At 30.7% G+C, this 22314-nt stretch overlaps 5 protein-coding genes across 5 annotated transcripts; 3 read left to right on the top strand and 2 right to left on the bottom strand.

Annotated features, from left to right (window-relative positions):
• Window positions 1-2197: 2197 nt before the first annotated feature.
• Window positions 2198-11483, bottom strand: LOC130448031 (poly(A) RNA polymerase gld-2 homolog A-like). The gene is made up of 7 exons (XM_056785185.1): window positions 11062-11483; window positions 10783-11007; window positions 10554-10710; window positions 7835-8135; window positions 7618-7786; window positions 7288-7560; window positions 2198-4263 (listed from the first exon to the last, which is right to left on the bottom strand). Exons 1-7 carry the CDS (start codon window positions 11207-11209, stop codon window positions 3806-3808), a joined length of 1731 nt encoding a protein of 576 aa, XP_056641163.1. The 5' UTR covers window positions 11210-11483; the 3' UTR covers window positions 2198-3805.
• Window positions 8225-9111, top strand: LOC130448035 (ER membrane protein complex subunit 3). The gene has a single exon (XM_056785189.1). It carries the CDS (start codon window positions 8286-8288, stop codon window positions 9006-9008), a length of 723 nt encoding a protein of 240 aa, XP_056641167.1. The 5' UTR covers window positions 8225-8285; the 3' UTR covers window positions 9009-9111.
• A 429-nt stretch (window positions 11484-11912) lies between the features above and the next one.
• Window positions 11913-14041, top strand: LOC130448032 (sialic acid synthase). The gene is made up of 4 exons (XM_056785186.1): window positions 11913-12305; window positions 12355-12694; window positions 12767-12993; window positions 13662-14041. Exons 1-4 carry the CDS (start codon window positions 12192-12194, stop codon window positions 14016-14018), a joined length of 1038 nt encoding a protein of 345 aa, XP_056641164.1. The 5' UTR covers window positions 11913-12191; the 3' UTR covers window positions 14019-14041.
• LOC130448036 (probable U3 small nucleolar RNA-associated protein 11) lies at window positions 14025-14817 on the bottom strand. Its single transcript, XM_056785190.1, has one exon. It carries the CDS (start codon window positions 14770-14772, stop codon window positions 14065-14067), a length of 708 nt encoding a protein of 235 aa, XP_056641168.1. The 5' UTR covers window positions 14773-14817; the 3' UTR covers window positions 14025-14064.
• Window positions 14818-15025: 208 nt separating this feature from the next.
• LOC130448029 (probable ATP-dependent RNA helicase DDX46) lies at window positions 15026-22268 on the top strand. Its single transcript, XM_056785183.1, has 2 exons — window positions 15026-15674; window positions 16894-22268. Exons 1-2 carry the CDS (start codon window positions 15129-15131, stop codon window positions 19483-19485), a joined length of 3138 nt encoding a protein of 1045 aa, XP_056641161.1. The 5' UTR covers window positions 15026-15128; the 3' UTR covers window positions 19486-22268.
• The last annotated feature ends 46 nt before the right edge of the window (window positions 22269-22314 follow it).

The following is a 22314-nucleotide window of genomic DNA, read 5'->3' on the forward strand; positions in this document are numbered from 1 at the left end:
AAACTGTAGGGGAAAATAAAAAACTGTGGTTAATAGACAAAAACTGTTGGAAAATAGAAAAAACTGTAGGAAATTGATCAAAAAGTGTTCGAAACTGAAAAAATTGTGAAGTATTGATAAAAAATTGTTGGTGACGGTGAAAACTGTAGGGGGTTGAACCAAAACTGTTGTAAAATACAGAAATATTGATCAAAATTGTTGATAATGGATCAACACTGTGGAAAACTAGCCTAACTAGTTACTAAGGCAAAAAGTGGTCTGAAAAAGTTGAAATTTAATCGAGAATTTTAACGCTTAATATAACCTAACAAAAACTGTTTGAAAGTTAATAGAAACTGTTGAAAAATTGTTAAAAATTTAACAAAAACTATTGAAAGTTCAAGAAAAGTTACTAAAAATTGTTAAATGATGTATAAAGGTGAAAAATTGACAAAAACTGTTTGAAAATTAATAGAAACTGTTGAAAAACTGTGAGAAATGGAACAAAAATTGTTTAATTGCAACAAAAATTGTTAAAAGTTTAACAAAAGCTACTAAAAGTCGTTAAATGATGTATAAAGGTGAAAAATTGACAAAAACTATTTGAAAATTGATAGAAACTGTTGAAAAACTGTTAAAAATTTAACAAAAACTGATTAATGTCAACAAAAATCGTTGAAAGTTCAACAAAAGTTACTAAAAATTGTTAAATGATGTATAAAGGTGAGAAATTGACAAAAACTGTTTGAAAAATTGATAGAAACTGTTAAAAATTCAACAAAAACTGATTAATGTCAACAAAAATCGTTGAAAGTTCAACAAAAGTTACTAAAAATTGTTAAATGATGTATAAAGGTGAGAAATTGACAAAAACTGTTTGAATAATTGATAGAAACTGTTGAAAAACTGTTAAAAATTTAACAAAAACTGATTAATGTTAACAAAAATCGTTGAAAGTTCAACAAAAGTTACTAAAAATTGTTAAATGATGTATAAAGGTGAAAAATTGACAAAAACTGTTTGAAAATTGTTAGAAACTGTTGAAAAACTGTTAAAAATTTAACAAAAACTGATTAATGTCAACAAAAATCGTTGAAAGTTCAACAAAAGTTACTAAAAATTGTTAAATGATGTATAAAGGTGAGAAATTGACAAAAACTGTTTGAAAAATTGATAGAAACTGTTGAAAAACTGTTAAAAATTTAACAAAAACTGATTAATGTTAACAAAAATCGTTGAAAGTTCAACAAAAGTTACTAAAAATTGTTAAATGATGTATAAAGGTGAGAAATTGACAAAAACTGTTTGAAAAATTGATGGAAAGTGTTGAAAAACTGTTAAAAATTTAACAAAAACTGATTAATGTTAACAAAAATCGTTGAAAGTTCAACAAAAGTTACTAAAAATTGTTAAATGATGTATAAAGGTGAGAAATTGACAAAAACTGTTTGAATAATTGATAGAAACTGTTGAAAAACTGTTAAAAATTTAACAAAAACTGATTAATGTCAACAAAAATCGTTGAAAGTTCAACAAAAGTCACTAAAAATCATTAAATGATGTATAAAGGTGGAAAATTGACAAAAACTGTTTGAAAATTAATAGAAACTGTTGAAAAACTGTTAAAAATTCAACAAAAACTGATTAATGTCAACAAAAATCGTTGAAAGTTCAACAAAAGTTACTAAAAATTGTTAAATGATGTATAAAGGTGAAAAATTGACAAAAACTGTTTGAAAATTGTTAGAAACTGTTGAAAAACTGTTAAAAATTTAACAAAAACTGATTAATGTTAACAAAAATCGTTGAAAGTTCAACAAAAGTTATTAAAAATTGTTAAATGATGTATAAAGGTGAAAAATTGACAAAAACTGTTTGAAAATTGTTAGAAACTGTTGAAAAACTGTTAAAAATTTAACAAAAACTGATTAATGTCAACAAAAATCGTTGAAAGTTCAACAAAAGTTACTAAAAATTGTTAAATGATGTATAAAGGTGAGAAATTGACAAAAACTGTTTGAATAATTGATAGAAACTGTTGAAAAACTGTTAAAAATTTAACAAAAACTGATTAATGTCAACAAAAATCGTTGAAAGTTCAACAAAAGTCACTAAAAATCATTAAATGATGTATAAAGGTGGAAAATTGACAAAAACTGTTTGAAAATTAATAGAAACTGTTGAAAAACTGTTAAAAATTCAACAAAAACTGATTAATGTCAACAAAAATCGTTGAAAGTTCAACAAAAGTTACTAAAAATTGTTAAATGATGTATAAAGGTGAAAAATTGACAAAAACTGTTTGAAAATTGTTAGAAACTGTTGAAAAACTGTTAAAAATTTAACAAAAACTGATTAATGTTAACAAAAATCGTTGAAAGTTCAACAAAAGTTATTAAAAATTGTTAAATGATGTATAAAGGTGAAAAATTGACAAAAACTGTTTGAAAATTGTTAGAAACTGTTGAAAAACTGTTAAAAATTTAACAAAAACTGATTAATGTCAACAAAAATCGTTGAAAGTTCAACAAAAGTTACTAAAAATTGTTAAATGATGTATAAAGGTGAGAAATTGACAAAAACTGTTTGAATAATTGATAGAAACTGTTGAAAAACTGTTAAAAATTTAACAAAAACTGATTAATGTTAACAAAAATCGTTGAAAGTTCAACAAAAGTTACTAAAAATCATTAAATGATGTATAAAGGTGGAAAATTGACAAAAACTGTTTGAAAATTAATAGAAACTGTTGAAAAACTGTTAAAAATTCAACAAAAACTGATTAATGTCAACAAAAATCGTTGAAAGTTCAACAAAAGTTACTAAAAATTGTTAAATGATGTATAAAGGTGAGAAATTGACAAAAACTGTTTGAAAAATTGATAGAAACTGTTGAAAAACTGTTAAAAATTTAACAAAAACTGATTAATGTCAACAAAAATCGTTGAAAGTTCAACAAAAGTCACTAAAAATCATTAAATGATGTATAAAGGTGGAAAATTGACAAAAACTGTTTGAAAATTGATGGAAAGTGTTGAAAAACTGTTAAAAATTCAACAAAAACTGATTAATGTTAACAAAAATCGTTGAAAGTTCAACAAAAGTTACTAAAAATTGTTAAATGATGTATAAAGGTGAGAAATTGACAAAAACTGTTTGAATAATTGATAGAAACTGTTGAAAAACTGTTAAAAATTTAACAAAAACTGATTAATGTCAACAAAAATCGTTGAAAGTTCAACAAAAGTCACTAAAAATCATTAAATGATGTATAAAGGTGAAAAATTGACAAAAACTGTTTGAAAATTAATAGAAACTGTTGAAAAACTGTGAGAAATGGAACAAAAATTGTTTAATTGCAACAAAAATTGTTAAAAGTTTAACAAAAGCTACTAAAAGTCGTTAAATGATGTATAAAGGTGAAAAATTGACAAAAACTGTTTGAAAATTGATAGAAACTGTTGAAAAATTTAACAAAAACTGATTAATGTCAACAAAAATCGTTGAAAGTTCAACAAAAGTCACTAAAAATCATTAAATGATGTATAAAGGTGGAAAATTGATAAAAACTATTTGAAAATTGATAGAAACTGTTGAAAAACTGTTAAAAATTCAACAAAAACTATTGAAAGTTCAACAAAAATTCCCGAACGCAACTAAAAATCATCAAACGATGTATAAATACCAAAAATTAACCAAAACCATCGATGACGACCTAGAGATTCCTTCTACAGATAAAAAAAAAAAAAAAAAAAAAACAAAGAAATAGATCCACGCAAAACCGAATAGGTTTTCAATACTATTTAGGTTCGTTATACGATCAGCATCATCTTATTTCGTACTTGGAATTCAACGGCAATATACTGTTCAACGATTTAGTCGTCGATAGTACCTCGTAGGAAGCCGTTATTATATTTTTGATATGTTTGAACGATTCCAAATCGAATACCGACCGAGCGGTATTCGTATAATCGAACGGCTCCTCTATACACATAAATTTCCATTGATGCGGATCGTTTTTGGGCGCTTTCGCGAATCGACATTCGTCTATTGGTAAACTCGAACCCGCTCTAACCGATATGGCGTAATTATTGAAATCGTAATTGGCGTAATATTGAAAAAAACCGATCAAAAGTTGAGAAAGACCCAACAAATTATCCGAACGGAAATCTTTTATCGTCGGCAGGTCTTCTTGGACGTCCATCGTGTGATTTTCGTTGAGGTGATTGAATTTTTCCGGTAGGAGACCGTGGAGACACGGCAACACCGGCGGTACCACCCCACCTGAAATATTCATAATCGAAATCTCCCAATTCATCAATATAAAAGAGGCGTTCGTACAAAAATTGACGATTTTTTTCATATTTAGATTTACGTACGTTTCCGCTTTACGCTATGACGAAAAAAAAGCAATAAAAAAGAAGAAACTTATTCTGAAGTTTGTATTTTCGAATTATCGCGCGTAAATTGACGGAAACGCACGACGCCATACTGCATTTCGTTTTAGGTTATGTGGAATGTCAAATTTTTAGGATTTGGAGGTTATGTAAGATGGCAATGAAGTTAGACGGTCGTATAACGTAAAATTTTGGACGGTTGTGTTTCAAATGTTCAATTTTAATGCTTTTACGTATTTAGTTAAGTAAATTTATCAACCAATCCTCTTAAAGAGTGAAAATTTTCAAATAAACCCCTACAAAAACTACTATATACACGTCACTGTTCATGTAATTGTTAAAAATTTTTGAAAAGTTTCTTGACACTGAGAATTTTTGAAAAAATATAGATAAAATTTTTAACGAGCCAACTTCGGGGTTCAAATAAGCGCACGCCACTGATCATAAAATTAAAAATTCCGAAAAATTTGTTGATATAAATAATTTTTTAAGAATTTGGAGTGAATTTTGTTACTAATCTTCTTAAACGTAGTGAAAATTTGAAAAATTCCAAACAAAATCCCATAGAAAAATATATACGCACGCCACTGACAATATAATTTCTAAAAATTCCTGCAAATATATTTGAAATCGATTATTTTCAAGAGAATAATTAAATTTCTTCAACGAATCCTCTTAAATAATGAAAATTTACTAAAAAACCCCCACAGAAAAAGTTACACGCACGCCACTGTTCATATTAATGATAAAAATGCCCGCGAAATTTTCAAATTTTGATATAATTTCCGGAAGACTGCATTTTTTAAAACGAATCCTCTTAAAACTACTCAAAATACCGAGAATTTTTCGTTAATTACTAAAATAAAAACCAGTACCCCCTAGAAAAGTAAAAAAGCCCGCCATTGTTCGTATAATTATAAAGATTCCTTTTATGTTTCTCCCTATTCGTAATGTTTTATCAAAAACTCGATGAATTCTTGACGAATCCTTAAATAATAAAAAAATTTACTAAAAAACCCCCACAGAAAAAGATACACGCACGCCACTGTTCATATTAATGATAAAAATGCCCGCGAAATTTTCAAATTTTGATATAATTTCTGGAAGACTGCATTTTTTAAACGAATCCTCTTAAAACTACTCAAAATACCGAGGAATTTTCGTTAATTACTAAAATAAAAAACAGTACCCCCTAGAAAAATAAAACAGCACGCCATTGTTCGTATAATTATCAAGATTCCTTTTATGTTTCTCCCTATTGGCAATATTTTTTCAAAAAGTCGATGAATTCTTGACGAATCCTCTTAAATAATGAAAATTTACTAAAAAACCCCCACAGAAAAAGATACACGCACGCCACTGTTCATATCAATGATAAAAATGCCCGCGAAATTTTCAAATTTTGATATAATTTCTGGAAGACTGCATTTTTTAAACGAATCCTCTTAAAACTACTCAAAATACCGAGGAATTTTCGTTAATTACTAAAATAAAAAACAGTACCCCCTAGAAAAATAAAACAGCACGCCATTGTTCGTATAATTATCAAGATTCCTTTTATGTTTCTCCCTATTGGCAATATTTTTTCAAAAAGTCGATGAATTCTTGACGAATCCTCTTAAATAATGAAAATTTACTAAAAAACCCCCACAGAAAAAGATACACGCACGCCACTGTTCATATCAATGATAAAAATGCCCGCGAAATTTTCAAATTTTGATATAATTTCTGGAAGACTGCATTTTTTAAACGAATCCTCTTAAAACTACTCAAAATACCGAGAAATTTTCGTTAATTACTAAAATAAAAAACAGTACCCCCTAGAAAAATAAAACAGCACGCCATTGTTCGTATAATTATCAAGATTCCTTTTATGTTTCTCCCTATTGGCAATATTTTTTCAAAAAGTCGATGAATTCTTGACGAATCCTCTTAAATAATAAAAAAATTTACTAAAAAACCCCCACAGAAAAAGATACACGCACGCCACTGTTCATATCAATGATAAAAATGCCCGCGAAATTTTCAAATTTTGATATAATTTCCGGAAGACTGCATTTTTTAAACGAATCCTCTTAAAACTACTCAAAATACCGAGAAATTTTCGTTAATTACTAAAATAAAAACCAGTACCCCCTAGAAAAGTAAAAAAGCCCGCCATTGTTCGTGTAATTATCAAGATTCCTTTTGTTTCTCCCTATTCGTAATGTTTTTTCAAAAAGTCGATGAATTCTTGACGAATCCTCTTAAATAATGAAAATTTACTAACAAACCCCCACAGAAAAAGATACACGCACGCCACTGTTCATATCAATGATAAAAATGCCCGCGAAATTTTCAAATTTTGATATAATTTCCGGAAGACTGCATTTTTTAAACGAATCCTCTTAAAACTACTCAAAATACCGAGGAATTTTCGTTAATTACTAAAATAAAAAACAGTACCCCCTAGAAAAATAAAACAGCACGCCATTGTTCGTATAATTATCAAGATTCCTTTTGTGTTTCTCCCTATTGGCAATATTTTTTCAAAAAGTCGATGAATTCTTCACGAATCCTCTTAAATAATGAAAATTTACTAAAAAACCCCCACAGAAAAAGATACACGCACGCCACTATTCATATAATTTAAAAAATATTGAAAATTTTTCAGAAAAAGAATAATTTTTTTTACGAATCCTCTTAAAAATAACCGTTATAAAAAGTACCCCTTAGAAGAATAGATGAGCACGTCACTGTTCCGATAATTTCAAAAATTACTGTCAATTAAATAAATTTTCAAAAAGTGATAAATTTCCATGACGAATCCTCTTAATACAACAACGATTATTTAAATTTTTTCTAATAAAAAAAAAACAATAGATTTACGAACGCCACTGTGCTAGATAAATTATTAAAATCAATTACTTACATTGTAAATAATGGATGACCATCAACGCCCACGAATAACTGGAAACTGTCATATTTTTAGCGTCATTTATACAATTCGCTTGCGCCCAAATCTTCACCACGATCACCAAAGGGCGAACTCTCCAATCCAATCGGGCGTAACTGTACAATAAGTGCGTATTTCTTATACCGACGGAATTATTGCAATTCAGATCGATTTCGAAACCGGTTTCTTTATCTTTGAATTTCAAAATCGGCACTTTGGCCAATATCAATTCGGCATCCCCGGCGGAATCTTTAAAAAAACAAAAATTCTATCGATGTCGTAGATACAATTTAACCAAATACCCACCGTGTTTCGCCAATAAATGCTTGATGGCATTTAAATGGTGTAGGGAATCGGCTCGAGGATCACTAGAAACCGGTTTAGTCAATAGACACATGTCGATGTCACTACTTTCCAAACCGAAACCGGACATCGTTGAACCGACCATAAATAAACCGTAACTATTTAAACATTTCTACGAATGAATATATTAGATTTGAAAACACCCTTTTTCGTTACTAACCCTTATATATAAAAATAGATTTTTCCATAAATCGATTTTGCTATCGTAAGTTTTCTCTTTTTGAGCCCTACTACTGAAAACGTTCCATATTTCTTGGTTAAGTTGGTCCCACAGTGTTCCCGTGGATAATGTAGGAGGGTTCGGTTCTATTTTCATTACGTTCGATCTCGATTTAAACCTTTCCACTAAGCCATGCGCCCTTTTTATCATATTATCCATACTATGTTTATAATTACCATGTTTTTGACGACCATTTGTATTATTCCCATTGTTATTATTATTATTATTATTGTTTGTATATCTGAAAACGTGCCCAAATAAGAGGCTAATTTAAAATAACTATATACCCAAAGCGTTCAAGTCTATGTTATTAAGTTAAAGAAGATTTGACATTTGACGTCGATCTTATTTTCGAGGTTAAACAATTTTTTATAAGTCAAATTAAATAAAAATGAGTGCAGATTTAATAGTAGACCCCCAAATTCGTTTCTGGGTTTTTTTACCGATTGTGGTTATTACTTTTTTAACGGGGATATTAAGACATTACGCATCGATCTTATTATCGAGTCAGAAGAAAATAGAATTACAGCAATTAGCCGATTCTCAATTATTGCTTAGAGCCAGAGCGTTACGAGAAAATTGCGGATACATCCCGAAAAATTCGTTCCTGATTAGAAAACAAGCTTTTAACAAAGAAGATGGTTATCTCATGCAAAAACGACCAGCGGTTAATCAAAACATGATGACAGATCCTTCTATGATGACTGACATGTTAAAAGGTAATTTAACCAACGTTTTACCCATGATAGTGATAGGAGGTTGGATAAATTGGATGTTTTCTGGGTTTATAACAACTAAAGTACCGTTTCCTTTAACTCTGAGATTCAAATCGATGTTACAAAGAGGAATAGAACTATCACATTTAGACGCCAGTTGGGTATCGTCGGCTTCTTGGTATTTCCTAAATGTTTTCGGTTTGAGAAGTATTTATACATTAGTATTAGGGGAAAATAACGCAGCAGATCAAAGTAAACAGATGCAAGAACAGATGCAGATGACCGGAGCCGCATCTGGAATGCCCGCAGATCCAAAAGTACCGTTTAAAGCCGAATGGGAAGCTTTAGAAATTACCGAACATCAATCCAAGTTAGCAGATGTCGAAAAAGAATTGTAAAATGTAAATTTTTTTCTAAATTATTGTATTATTATAATTTATTATCGTTTTATAAGCAAAATTTGATTTATACATTCAATAAAATGGAGAATATTGTTAAAAATATGTGTTTTAAAGGATTTTTATTAAATATTTAGAAAATTTCGATCAAAACAATTTCAAAAACTTTGATAGAGTGTAGTAGTGAAACTAATTGAAGAAAACGCTTAAATAGGAAATTGTACATAAAAAGGGGCTAGAAGTAACAAAATTATGGGAAATATGTGTAGAAATAGACATTTTATGGTGCAAAAACATGTAAAATAGAAAACGATGAGTGAAACTATTAAAGAAAACACTCAACTAGAAAGTTTTGTTTAAAAAGGGGCCAAAAGTAACAAAATTATGGGAAATAGAAAACGATGTCTTAAACTTATGGTACTTGGCTGATTGCGTAATATTTCATTTGAATATTTGTTTTTTTAAAGTATTTCAGATTTTCTATACAATTAATTTGATTAATATTTGCCTCAGGACGAATTAGATTACAAAATACATGCAAAAATAAAAAAAAACGACCACAAAATAAAAATAAAAAATACATCCTCAATTTCAGCTTTTTACATGCGAAAATAAAAACCAAACACATAGTAAATACCCAATGATTTAGTTAAAAAGCATACTTCTAATAAAATTATTTGCGTCAAACTAAATCTGCAATGAACTCAAATGGTTTCGTAGAAAAACCAAATTTTAACCCTAAATTTACATATTTACAATCAGCTGTCATAATTTGACTCTAATTTTGCCCTAAAACTACTGCATTTTAATGGTATTATACCGAAATTCCATATAAATCATCCAGAACAGGCAGTTTCAATTAATAATTACATTATCTGGTTCTTCGAGCCGGGTATAAACGATTTATAGAAGATTTGAAGGATCAGATTGATTATTGCTTCATTTATTTGTAGGTAACAATCTGAACTGTAATTTATAGAGGACTGTAATTACTGAATCATTAAAATACATTTATTGTTGAATTATTTTAATTAATTTTATATAAATTTTCAAATGTTTATCTATAAGAATCAGTAATACTTGAAAATAACGTTATTTACTGCAATGTTTGATAAATTATAATAAAAAAACTAATTAAGCTTCACGATTTTATTCGAAAGTAGTTCAAATGTACCAGAGGCTCCAGAGTTGCTAAATAATGAAAATAACTTTGTCTTTTAATATAATAGGAGGGTATACATAGCTTCAATTACCTAATAATGTATTAGTGAACAAAATTGTTGGATATATTTTTATTTATTACAAAAAAATGTTGTTCTTTCGGAAAAATACATCTACAATGCGTGATTTAAATATTTTACTTTGTACCGTTTTAGAAAAATCACCAGAAATCGACATAAAACACTAGTTACATTGAAATAATGAATTAAAGAGTTAAAATAGTAGTTACGGAAACAGGAATCTAATAAAAATTAATTTTAAAACATTCCTTGACTAAAATTCTCAACTAAATCATTGGATATATAACCTAAAATTAAATGTTACCTATATTTGTTGAAATACCCGTTTGTATTGGTATTATAATTTTGTTGAATATTAGAATGATATTGAACGTGAGAATTGTGGTAAATATTAGAATTTTGATTATATTTGTCGAAAACTACATTATTATCTTCCAATCTCGAGTTGTTATATTTATTTCCTTGAAAAAGAAAAGAAGGAACGTGAAGAAACTAGCTAAAATCCTCGAAAATATAATAAATAATGTACTTACTGTTATGCGGTGGGGTTTCTCTTGAAGAATATGATGTACAACTCTCGTCGCTATCGTACCCTTTAGGCGATATGGGTCGGTAAGTATCCCTCTGTCTCGACGAATCTCTAGGGTGATACCTTTTTACTTTACTATTTGCGTAATTAACTATCTTGTGAGGTGGCGGTGGCATTACACTTACTGGAAAACCTACCAGCGTCACGTTTTGTTTCAACATTTTTGTTTCTAATAAATAATTCTTAGAATAATACATTAATAATAATAAAAAGCAAGGCTTACCTTTATTCGTCAAATTTTCTAATTCATCTTTTTCGGTATTCTTATAATTATTTACTGGATACGAAGTATGTGTGAGAATATCATAAAACATTGTCTCTGTTAACATATCTAAATTATTATTTGTCATAACTTGAGGTTCCAACTCCATTTTCGAAAGAAAAAAAAGCTTCAACAAGTCGGTTTTTTTATCGTGAAAAAATTACGAAAGTAATCCACAGACAAATAAAAAAAGATGTGTTTTATTTTATTAATAAATTCACATCCTTTTAATGAATTTTAATTAGCACTTTTTTAGTTCACAAAAAATACTAACATAAAACCGAAAAATATAAAAAATTATTTCAAAATCACCTTATATTTGACAGCCCCAAAATTCCTAACAAGACGAGGGAATCCAATATGTATAAAAAACGGAATAGTTCAAATGTACATTTTTACGAGAAGAAGTGTATACACATTAACTGGCTGTAGCTAGCAAAAGGCCATAGCTTTGTTCACGGAGTTAATTTCGATTACTTAAAATAGGAACTAATCACATTCATCTTTTTATGCTATTCTTGATAAATCGTCTTGTTTTTAGATCTCTTTTGATAGAAAATTAGTTTCAAGGGACCGTTAAAAATTATAAATCGATTCCAAATGATTAGAAATATGACAAATGACAATCGTGTTATTTAATTTTGTCTAAACGTAACGCCATATTGTGTTGGTAAGAACTGTTCGACCGTACATAATTTGACATCATGCTTATTTGGAATTTCTCATACTGAGCATTTTATCTACACTCCCACTAGACCAACACTTAATTCACCTTAAGTATCTGAAGATGATAATTGGTTATCGAAACGGTCGTCATGTAGTTCTGAGTGTTGGTGCGGTGGCGTGTAAACGTTGAGTACCCTCTATGTTACTGGTGTAACTTTCGGAACATAAGCAAAAGCGCGTTATTAAAAAGGATGTATAGAAATTTAAAATTATGTTTATTTCTATTCAGAAACCATAGAGTTCGTTTAATTTGACTTTTGCTAAAAGGAGTGTCTATTTTACGAATGTCGGATATTTAAAAACAATAATAAAATTAATATGAAGGTTATATCAATTAGAATAGTTTGTTTAAATATCAGTCCATTATGGATTTTATTAATTGTTTAAAGACGTCGAAAAATACTTTTATTATAGCCGAAATCGGTCAGAATCATCAAGGTAATATAGAAATAGCGAAAAAATTAATAAAAATAGCAAAGGTAAGTAACATTAATTTGATATTCCGAAAATATTGAAAAACAATTACAGGATTGCGGAGCTGATTGTGTTAAATTTCAAAAAACTGATCTGAAGGAAAAATTCAACAACAAAGCCTTACTTAGACCGTACAATTCACCTCATTCTTTCGGAAAAACTTACGGAGAACATAAACAATTTTTAGAGTTCAGTAAAGATGATTATAGAGAATTAAAATATTTCGCAAATAAAGTCGGTATATTGGTCACAGCTTCAGCGATGGATGTAAAATCGCTGGAATTTTTAATTGATCTCGAAGTACCTTTTATAAAAATTGGTTCCGGAGACGCTAATAATTTTATTTTGATTGAAAAAGCTGCGAAAACTGCCATTCCCTTAGTTATATCTACAGGTAAGGTCAAGTAGTTGAATATAGATTAAGGCTTAAGGATTAAGGAACCGATTCGGGAGGTGTGATTTTTAGGAATGCAAAATTTAGTAACGGTGAAACAAGTTTATCAATTGGTGTCAAAATACCATAAAAATTTCGTTTTTTTACATTGCGTTTCCGCTTATCCGACACCAATAGAAGATATCAATTTAAATGTTATAAATTTGTTCAAGTCAACATTTCCAGATATATTGATAGGGTATTCTGGGCATGAATTGGGTACACATATCAGTGTGGCGGCTGTAGCTTTAGGTGCAAAGGTAGGAAAATACGTAATTACGTCAGAAAACCGATTTATTTACCAGTTTTTAGATATTTTTACCGCCCAAAACCCTTCCGCAATTTGATTTATGTGATTTTTTTCATCTACCTGAGTATTAAATGCACATTCAAATTGTATTAATTATTATTATAGTGAAATTCCACAAAAAATTTAAGATATATTAAAAATTCAATTCATTTTAGTGAAATTCCACCAAAACCTGAGAAATTGTATCACAAATTAAAATCGTTTTCATTATTTTCGAGACGTTTCACCAAAAATTGAGAAGTAAATAATACTTTAAATTGTGTCTTTAATGATTTTAGTGAAATTCCACCAAATTTAATCAAAATTTTTTTTATTTTCAACAGTTCGGTGATATGAAAAATATCCAATTCACACATTTTTTCTACATTTAATTTTCTCGTTCTAAAACTAATTTACTCACCATTTTCCATTCAAAGCCCCTCCGCACAAATTGATTCATCAAATTTTTTCAATCTGTTTCAGTCTTAACCCCCCATTTTTCACTATTTGTAATACTTGCTTTATAAATAATTTATCGACTTAGAAAAAGCATTCAATAATGTTATTTTCAGCCTCAACTCCCTTTTTTCCCTATTTGTAACAATTCCTTTATAAAGAATTTGAATACGTTAATTTCAGGTTATCGAAAGACATTTAACTATAGATAAAAATCAAAAAGGATCTGATCATGCTTGTTCTCTAGATCCTGTTGAATTTCGACGTTTAGTTACGAATATTAGAAACATGGAAGCGGCAATGGGTAAGCCAATTAAGGAGTTTCAAATTTCGGAAAAACCTTGTTACGAAAAATTAGGAAAAACTTTAGTTTACACAAAACAGTTAAAAAGTGGTCATAAGCTCGAAAACGGAGACATAAACGTCAAAGTAGCCGAACCTAAAGGTATAGACGGCGCAGAAATGGCGAAAATTATCGGGAAAAAATTGTTAATCGACGTTTTAGAAGACGAATCGATATTGTTTAATCATTTAGAGTGAAATAAAATAAAAATGTACCAAAATCAACGTGTTTCTTTATTAAATACTATTTCTTCCTTTCATATTTCCATACGTACACAGGAGCGCTATCTTTAGATCCTTTCTTCACTTTTTTCGGAGGTAAAACGGTTTTTTTATTTTCCAAACTTCGTTTAACTTCTATCTTTTGTTGTACAACTGCTAATTCTCGTTCTCTTTCAATTCTCTTGGCTAATTCTTTGTATAAATTCTGTCTAGATCTCGCCGATTTCATTAAATCTTTTTCACTCACGTCCGGTAATTCTTTTTCCATCAACATCTTCAGTGTTCTTTCTTTCGCTTCTTTTTTCTTTTCTTTGTCGAAGTATATATGTGTATTGCGTTTTGGAAGTTCTAAACTCGATAAATGAAGTAGTGATTGTATTTTTTCTATTTTTTTGAGTTCTTGAGTTTTTTTCGTGGTTATATATTTCAAATCTTGTGTTCTCATCAACAATAATTGTTGTGGCGTACAATCGTCGTTTTTTTCCTTTTCATAATGTGCTCCGTCTTCGGTTTTAGCATTAATCATGTGGTGATAAAATTCATCTGGATTTTTGTTCAATGCTCTCTTGCGTAGTATCTTTAACGTACTCTTTTTTTCGTTGAAATCTTTCGCGCGTAACACATAGTCGTTTTTTTTCTCAAGTAGTCCTAAATGAGCACGATCTTCTGGCTGATGCCGTTCTTTGTGGGTTTTTTGGTGAGCTTTCGCTGCTTTTTTCCAAACAGACATGTTTACACTTACAACGAAAATGTGATATCCTAAATACCCACTTCTTCTTCCAGTTCTATTCTTTAATATACTTGATATAAGCGCATATCCATCCATGAAAAAAAAACTATTCCAATCCTTAATAAACCATTAAATAACGAAAAAAACGCTTAATAATCCAAAATATTGTCAATTAAAACCTAATAAATAAAAAAATTATTTATATAAATGTCGTTAGTAACTTTTAAAACCTTATAGTGGCAACCATTTTTATATCATGTCAATATCAATTTGAAAGATTGTTGATGTTAAAATTTTTAAGGTTAAGTGTGAATTGAACGTTTATAAACGAAAAACGTGAGTTAATTTCCAAGAAAATGGTTAGACGTAGTAGAGATCGAAGTAGGACACCAGAAAGAAAACGTAGACGATCTCGTTCAAAAAGCAAAGAGAGATCAAAATCTTCCAGATACAGAAGAAGTAGATCAAGGGAATCTAAAGATTCCAGACGACGAAGTAGATCACGTTCTAAAGAACGTAGAGATAGAAATAGGGAACGAAGGTCGTATAGTAGGGAAAGAGATCGTGACAGAGATCATAGAGACAAAGACCGTAGAAACGAAAATAGCAAATCATCCCGTAGAAGAACTAGATCCAGATCGAAAGAAAAAACTAAAATAGACGATAGTGGGTTGTCGTTCGATCCGGCTAATCTCGATAAAGAGGAAGAACAGAAAAAACTCGAAATGGAAATGATGAAAAGAAGGGAGAGGATCGAGAGATGGAGAGCCGAGAGAAAAAAGAAAGAACAAGAGGCTTTGAAGAAAGACGTGAGTAAAGTCAAAACTGAGCCTGCTACTGAACTTACCGCAAAGAAATGGTCGCTTGAAGATGATTCTGAAGATGAAGATAAGAACGAAAAGGTAAATAAATTATTATATTATAAAATTTAATGTTGAAACACAAAAAGTTATCAGTGATTTTATAGAGGATGAATCATGTTATAGCAATGATTTTTAAAATCTAGATAAAATTTTTTATACAATATTAATGTTGATTCATATAAAAAATTTCGTTTCGAACGATACAACAGTAGGTGTATTCTAAATTCGCGCCAAAAGTAAATAATAATTTAAATTATTTTATTGTTTTTATAGTGAAATTCTACCAAAAATTGAAAAATTATGAAAAAATTCGTCGTTTTAATAACATTCCACCAAAAATTGAGAAGTAAACGATAATTCAAATTGTTTTTATTGTTATTGGAGGAAAATTCCACCAAAAATTGAAACATTATGAAAATATTCAACTTAATTTCCTAGTTTTAGTGACGTTTCACCTAAAATCAAGTGAAATTCCACCGAAAAATGAAAAATTAAGGAAAAAATTCATTTTTATAGTTTTTTGTGATATTCCATTAAAAATTTAGAAGCAAAGCATAATTCAAATTGTTATTATAATGAAATGTTCCAAAAAAAATCGTAAAATAATGAAATATTCAATTAATTTTCGTAATTTCAGTGACATTCCACCAAAAATTAAGAATTAAATAATAATTTAAATTATTTTATTGTTTTTATAGTGAAATTCCACCAAAAATTGAAAAATTATAAAAAAATTCGTCGTTTTAATAACATTCCACAAAAAATTGAGAAGTAAACGATAATTCAAATTGTCTTTATTGTTATTGGAGGAAAATTCCACCAAAAATTGAAAAATTATGAAAATATTCAACTTAATTTCGTAGTTTTAGTAACGTTTCACCAAAAATCAAGTGAAATTCCACCGAAAAATGAAAAATTAAGGAAAAAAAATCATTCTTATAGTTTTTGTGATATTCCACCAAAAGTTTAGAAGCAAAGCATAATTCAAATTGTTATTATAATGAAATGTTCCAAAAAAAATCGTAAAATAATGAAATATTCAATTAATTTTCGTAATTTCAATGACATTCCACCAAAAATTAAGAATTAAATAATAATTTAAATTATTTTATTGTTTTTATAGTGAAATTCCACCAAAAATTGAGAAAGTTTTAAAAAATTTGTAAAAACGAACATTTTTAGGTAATTTTTTTTGAAAATGTTCGTTTTTCCGTATAGATTAACAAGAAAATGATAGCGTTTTATAAATTTTTGTTAGCTCGACGTTAAAGAGGAACGAAAAGACGTTTCGGAAGAAGCCAAACAAATCGCCATCGCTTTAGCGGAAACTTTAAAAGAAAAATCCCCCATAAAAACCGAAACCAAAGAAGAAGTAGAAGAAGAAGAAAAGGAAAAAGAAGAAAAAGAAGAAAAAGAAGAAGAAGAGGAAGACGTAGATCCGCTAGACGAATATATGAAAGGCGTCCAAGCGGAAGTTAGAAAAATCAACAAATTCGAAGTGACGAAAAAACCCGGCGACGCCGTACAAAAAAAAGGTTCGCTGGTAATAGTAACCGGCGTTGCGAAATCGAAGAGCAACGTGAAAAAAGGCGAATTGATCGAACAGAATCAAGACGGTTTGGAATATTCCTCGGAAGAAGAACAAGAAGATTTAAAAGACACCGCCGCCAATATAGCCAACAAACAAAAAAAGGAATTGGCCCGCATAGATCACAACAACATCGTTTACATACCGTTCAGGAAGAATTTCTACGTCGAAGTACCGGAAATAGCGAAAATGAAAAACGACGAAGTCGACGCCTACAAAGAAGAATTAGAAGGCATCCGAGTCAAAGGCAAAGGCTGCCCGAAACCGATAAAAACATGGGCGCAATGCGGCGTTTCCACCAAAGAATTAAACATATTGAAAAAATTAAATTTCGACAAACCGACTCCGATACAAGCCCAAGCCGTGCCGGCCATAATGTCCGGCAGAGATTTGATCGGTATCGCGAAAACCGGCAGCGGCAAAACTTTGGCCTTCCTCCTACCGATGTTCCGACACATATTGGACCAACCGCCGTTAGAAGACACCGACGGCCCGATCGCCATCATAATGACGCCCACTCGCGAATTGTGCATGCAAATCGGCAAAGACATAAAAAAATTCACGAAAAGTTTAAATTTGCACGCGGCGTGCGTCTACGGCGGCACCGGCATATCCGAGCAAATAGCCGAATTGAAACGCGGCGCCGAAATAATAGTCTGCACCCCCGGTAGAATGATCGACATGCTCGCCGCGAACAGCGGCAAAGTCACCAATCTACGGCGAGTCACTTATATAGTTCTCGACGAGGCCGATAGGATGTTCGATATGGGATTCGAACCGCAAGTTATGCGTATCATCGACAACGTCCGACCCGATCGACAAACCGTCATGTTCAGCGCCACCTTTCCCCGGCAAATGGAAGCTCTCGCCAGGAGGATACTGCAGAAACCGATCGAGGTTCAAGTCGGCGGTAGATCGGTCGTGTGCAAGGACGTCGAACAGCACGTCGTCATATTGGAGGAGGATCAGAAATTTTTGAAATTGTTGGAATTGCTGGGTCTGTATCAGGAATCGGGCAGCATAATAGTTTTCGTGGATAAACAGGAAAACGCCGATATATTATTGAAGGAATTGATGAGGGCCGCCTACAATTGCATGAGTTTGCACGGCGGCATCGATCAATTCGATCGCGATTCGACCATAGTCGATTTCAAAAACGGCAAAGTTAAATTATTGATAGCTACGTCGGTGGCGGCGCGCGGTTTGGACGTCAAACAATTGATATTGGTCGTCAATTACGATTGCCCGAACCATTACGAGGATTACGTGCACAGGTGCGGTAGAACGGGCCGAGCGGGCAATAAAGGATTCGCTTATACGTTCATAACGCCCGATCAAGGTAAATACGCCGGCGATTTGATCAAAGCTTACGAATTAGCGGCGGTGCAAGTACCGGAACCGTTGAGGAATCTGTGGGAGAATTACAAGAATAAACAAGAAGCCGAAGGGAAGAAAGTACATACCGGAGGCGGTTTTAGCGGTAAAGGTTTCAAATTCGACGAATCCGAAGCGGCGGCCGTTAACGAAAAAAAGAAATTCCAAAAAGCCGCTTTGGGATTGGCGGACAGCGACGACGAGGATTTGGAACAGGACATCGATCAACAGATCGAAAGTATGTTCGCTACGAAAAGGACGGTCAAGGAGATCAAAGCCCCTTTGGGTATCATAAATCAGGCGGCGTTGAACGCCACTTTAACGACGGCGGTGGATAAATTGGAATTGGCCAAAAAGTTGGCGTCCAAAATAAATTTATCGAAGAACGCGAGTTTGGATACGAAATTCGCGACGCGGCAAGCCGCCGAATCGATATTGAAAGGCAGCGGTCCCCAACCGGCGATAACCGCCAAAACCGTAGCTGAACAATTGGCGGCCAAATTGAATACGAAATTAAATTATCAACCGAAAGACGACGACGACGACGACAGAAATACCGACGACGAACAAACTTTCCGGAAATACGAAGAAGAATTGGAAATAAACGATTTCCCGCAACAGGCCAGATGGAGGGTGACTTCCAAGGAGGCGTTGGCGCAAATTTCCGAATATTCCGAGGCGGGCATCACCGTCAGGGGTACGTACGTACCGACGGGGAAGAGTCCGCCGGAAGGGGAAAGGAAATTGTATTTGGCCATCGAGAGTACGTCGGATATGGCGGTATCGAAGGCTAAAGCGGAAATAACGAGGCTGATTAAAGAGGAATTGCTTAAATTACAAACCGCCGGTCATCATACTTTCAATAAAGCGCGTTATAAGGTTGTCTAAGTCTTTTTTTTTTTTTTTTCGGGACAATCTTTATACATACGTGTCCGGTATAGTGTTTCGAGGGGGTTGTTTTGTTTTTTCTTTCGCGATTATTACCCCGTAGTAGATGTACGTGTCATTCGGACGAAAAAATATCGAAATCCGTATGAAATTCGTCGGTTACGTTCCGTATGTACCGGGTGTGGATGAAATATATTCGTTTCGAAAACCGTTTTCTATTTTATTTTAGCGAAATCACCCTGTATTAATACGTGTTTTCCATAATTGATTCAAAATATGTCGAAATCTGCCTAAAATATGTCATTTACATTCAGAAAATGTCGAAATTTATCTAAAATTCAAAAATGCTTTCATATCTACGAGGTGTATATGAAATATAATTATTTCGAGAGTATTTTCTATCTTATTTTAACGAAATCACCCTGTATGAGTACGTGTTTTCCGTCATTTATTAAAAAAAATTTCGAAATCTGCCTAAACTGTGTAATTTGCAAACTAAAAATGTCGAAATTTATCTAAAATCCAAAATTGCATTCGTATCTACGAGGTGTATATGAAATATACTTATTTAGAGAATATTTTCTATCTTATTTTAACGAAATCACCCTGTATGAGTACGTGTTTTCCGTCATTTATTAAAAAAAATTTCGAAATCTGCCTAAACTGTGTAATTTGCAAACTAAAAATGTCGAAATTTATCTAAAATCCAAAATTGCATTCATATCTACAGGGTGTGAGTGAAATATATGAAATATACTTTTTTTCGAAACCATTTTAAATCTTATTTTGGTGAAATCACCCTGTATGAATACGTGTTTTCCATCATTTCATCACAAAATTTCAAAATCTATCTAAATTCCATAATATCCATTCATATCTACAGGGTGTGAGTAAAATATATGAATTATACTTTTTTCGAAACCATTTTCTATCTTATTGTAGTGAAATCACCCTGTATAGGTACGTGTTTTCCATCTTTGATTCAAAAAATATCGAAATTTATCTAAAATTCAAAATTGCATTCATATCTACGAGGTGTATACGAAATATACTTATTTAGAGAATATTTTCTATCTTATTTTAGCGAAATCACCCTGTATAGGTACGTGTTTTCCATAATTGATTCAAAAAATGTCGAAATCTGCCTAAAATGTGTAATTTGCAAACGAAAAATATCGAAATATATCTAAAATCCAAAATTGCATTCATATCTACGGGGTGTGAGTGAAATATATGAAATATACTTTTTTCAAAACCATTTTTTAACTTATTGTAGTGAAATCACCCTGTATAGGTACGTGTTTTCCATCATTGATTCAAAAAATATCGAAATCTACTCAAAAATTTGTAATTTACACTCATATCTACGGGGTGTGATTAAAAAATATGAAATATACTTGTTTCGAGAGTATTTCTATTTTATTTTAGTGAAATCACCCTGTATGGATACGTGTTTTCCATCATTGATTAAAAATATATCGAAATCATTTTAAAATGTATGATTTACATTCATATCTACGGGGTGTATATGAAATATACTTGCTTCGAGATTATTTTCTATTTTATTTTAGTGAAATCACCCTGTATGGATACGTGTTTTCCATCATTTATTAAAAAAATGTCGAAATCTGCCTAAAATAAGTAATTTACATTCAAAAAAATTCGAAATATATCTAAAACCAAAATTGCATTCATATCTACGGGGTGTATATGAAATATAATTATTTCGAGAGTATTTTCTACCTTATTTTAGTAAAATCACCCTGTATAAATACATGCTTTGTAATATTTCTTCAAAAAATGTCGAAATATATCTTAAATCATTAATTTGCAATCATTTCTACGGGGTGTTAGTGAAATATATGAAATATACTTTTTTCGAAAGTATTTTACATCTTACTTTAATAAACTCACCCTGTAAATAATAAAAAAAAATACCAAATTTTACTTTCCACATTATTTCACAACTTCTGGTAATTTTATGATTCTTTTTTGGTAGTGTGGTTATTGAAAATCAACATTTTCAAGTATCACTCTGTATATTTGGAATAAGTTTGTCAGGTATTTAATTTATTGTCAAAATCATTCGTACAGATACAAAATTTGATCGAATATTATCGATATCTATACTGCGTGTATAAATTTCCGAGTATTTCATGTATTATTTACCTAAAATCACCCAGTATATACGTTGAAAAAAATATTAAATCGTGTTTTATACACAATTTCATCACGACAGATGATTTTAAGAATATATTCGACGGTGTAATGTACAAAATTAACAATGGCGTTTAAAAAATTAATATTTTCAGAATCACCCTGTATATTTGAATGAAAATTCGATACAATTTTCCATCACGTGTTCAAAAAATAACTTTTTTAAGTGCACTCAATATATACAGGGCTTTTATACGATATAGTTTAATTATGTGTACAGGGTATAGTTAAAAGTATCTATCGCACTTTTCTTATAATACTAATATCACCCTGTACGTTATAGAGATTGAAAAAATGCTTTTTGTTGTCAATTGACTGTATTTTTATAATTGTTCTTCTATTCTTTTCCTATATAAATTGTACCAATAAAAATAAAAGGACTTGAAATATATTTTTATTTCAAAATTTTTCATAACTTGTACTTTAAACATATTTATTAAATTGTAAATATGTTGTATCTAACAAAATAAGACATAATTTATTTTATTATCATTATTCATATACGAACTAAATAAATTAGTTTTTTATAAATACGTAAATGGTGAATAGAAAATATAATTTAGAGACTTTTTATTTGAATTTCCCGCACCTCGCTTTTGACAACTGGTTATA

The sequence above is a fragment of the Diorhabda sublineata genome, chromosome 8 (assembly GCF_026230105.1).
Source record: "Diorhabda sublineata isolate icDioSubl1.1 chromosome 8, icDioSubl1.1, whole genome shotgun sequence".
In the NCBI taxonomy this organism is placed as follows: Eukaryota; Metazoa; Arthropoda; class Insecta; order Coleoptera; family Chrysomelidae; genus Diorhabda; species Diorhabda sublineata.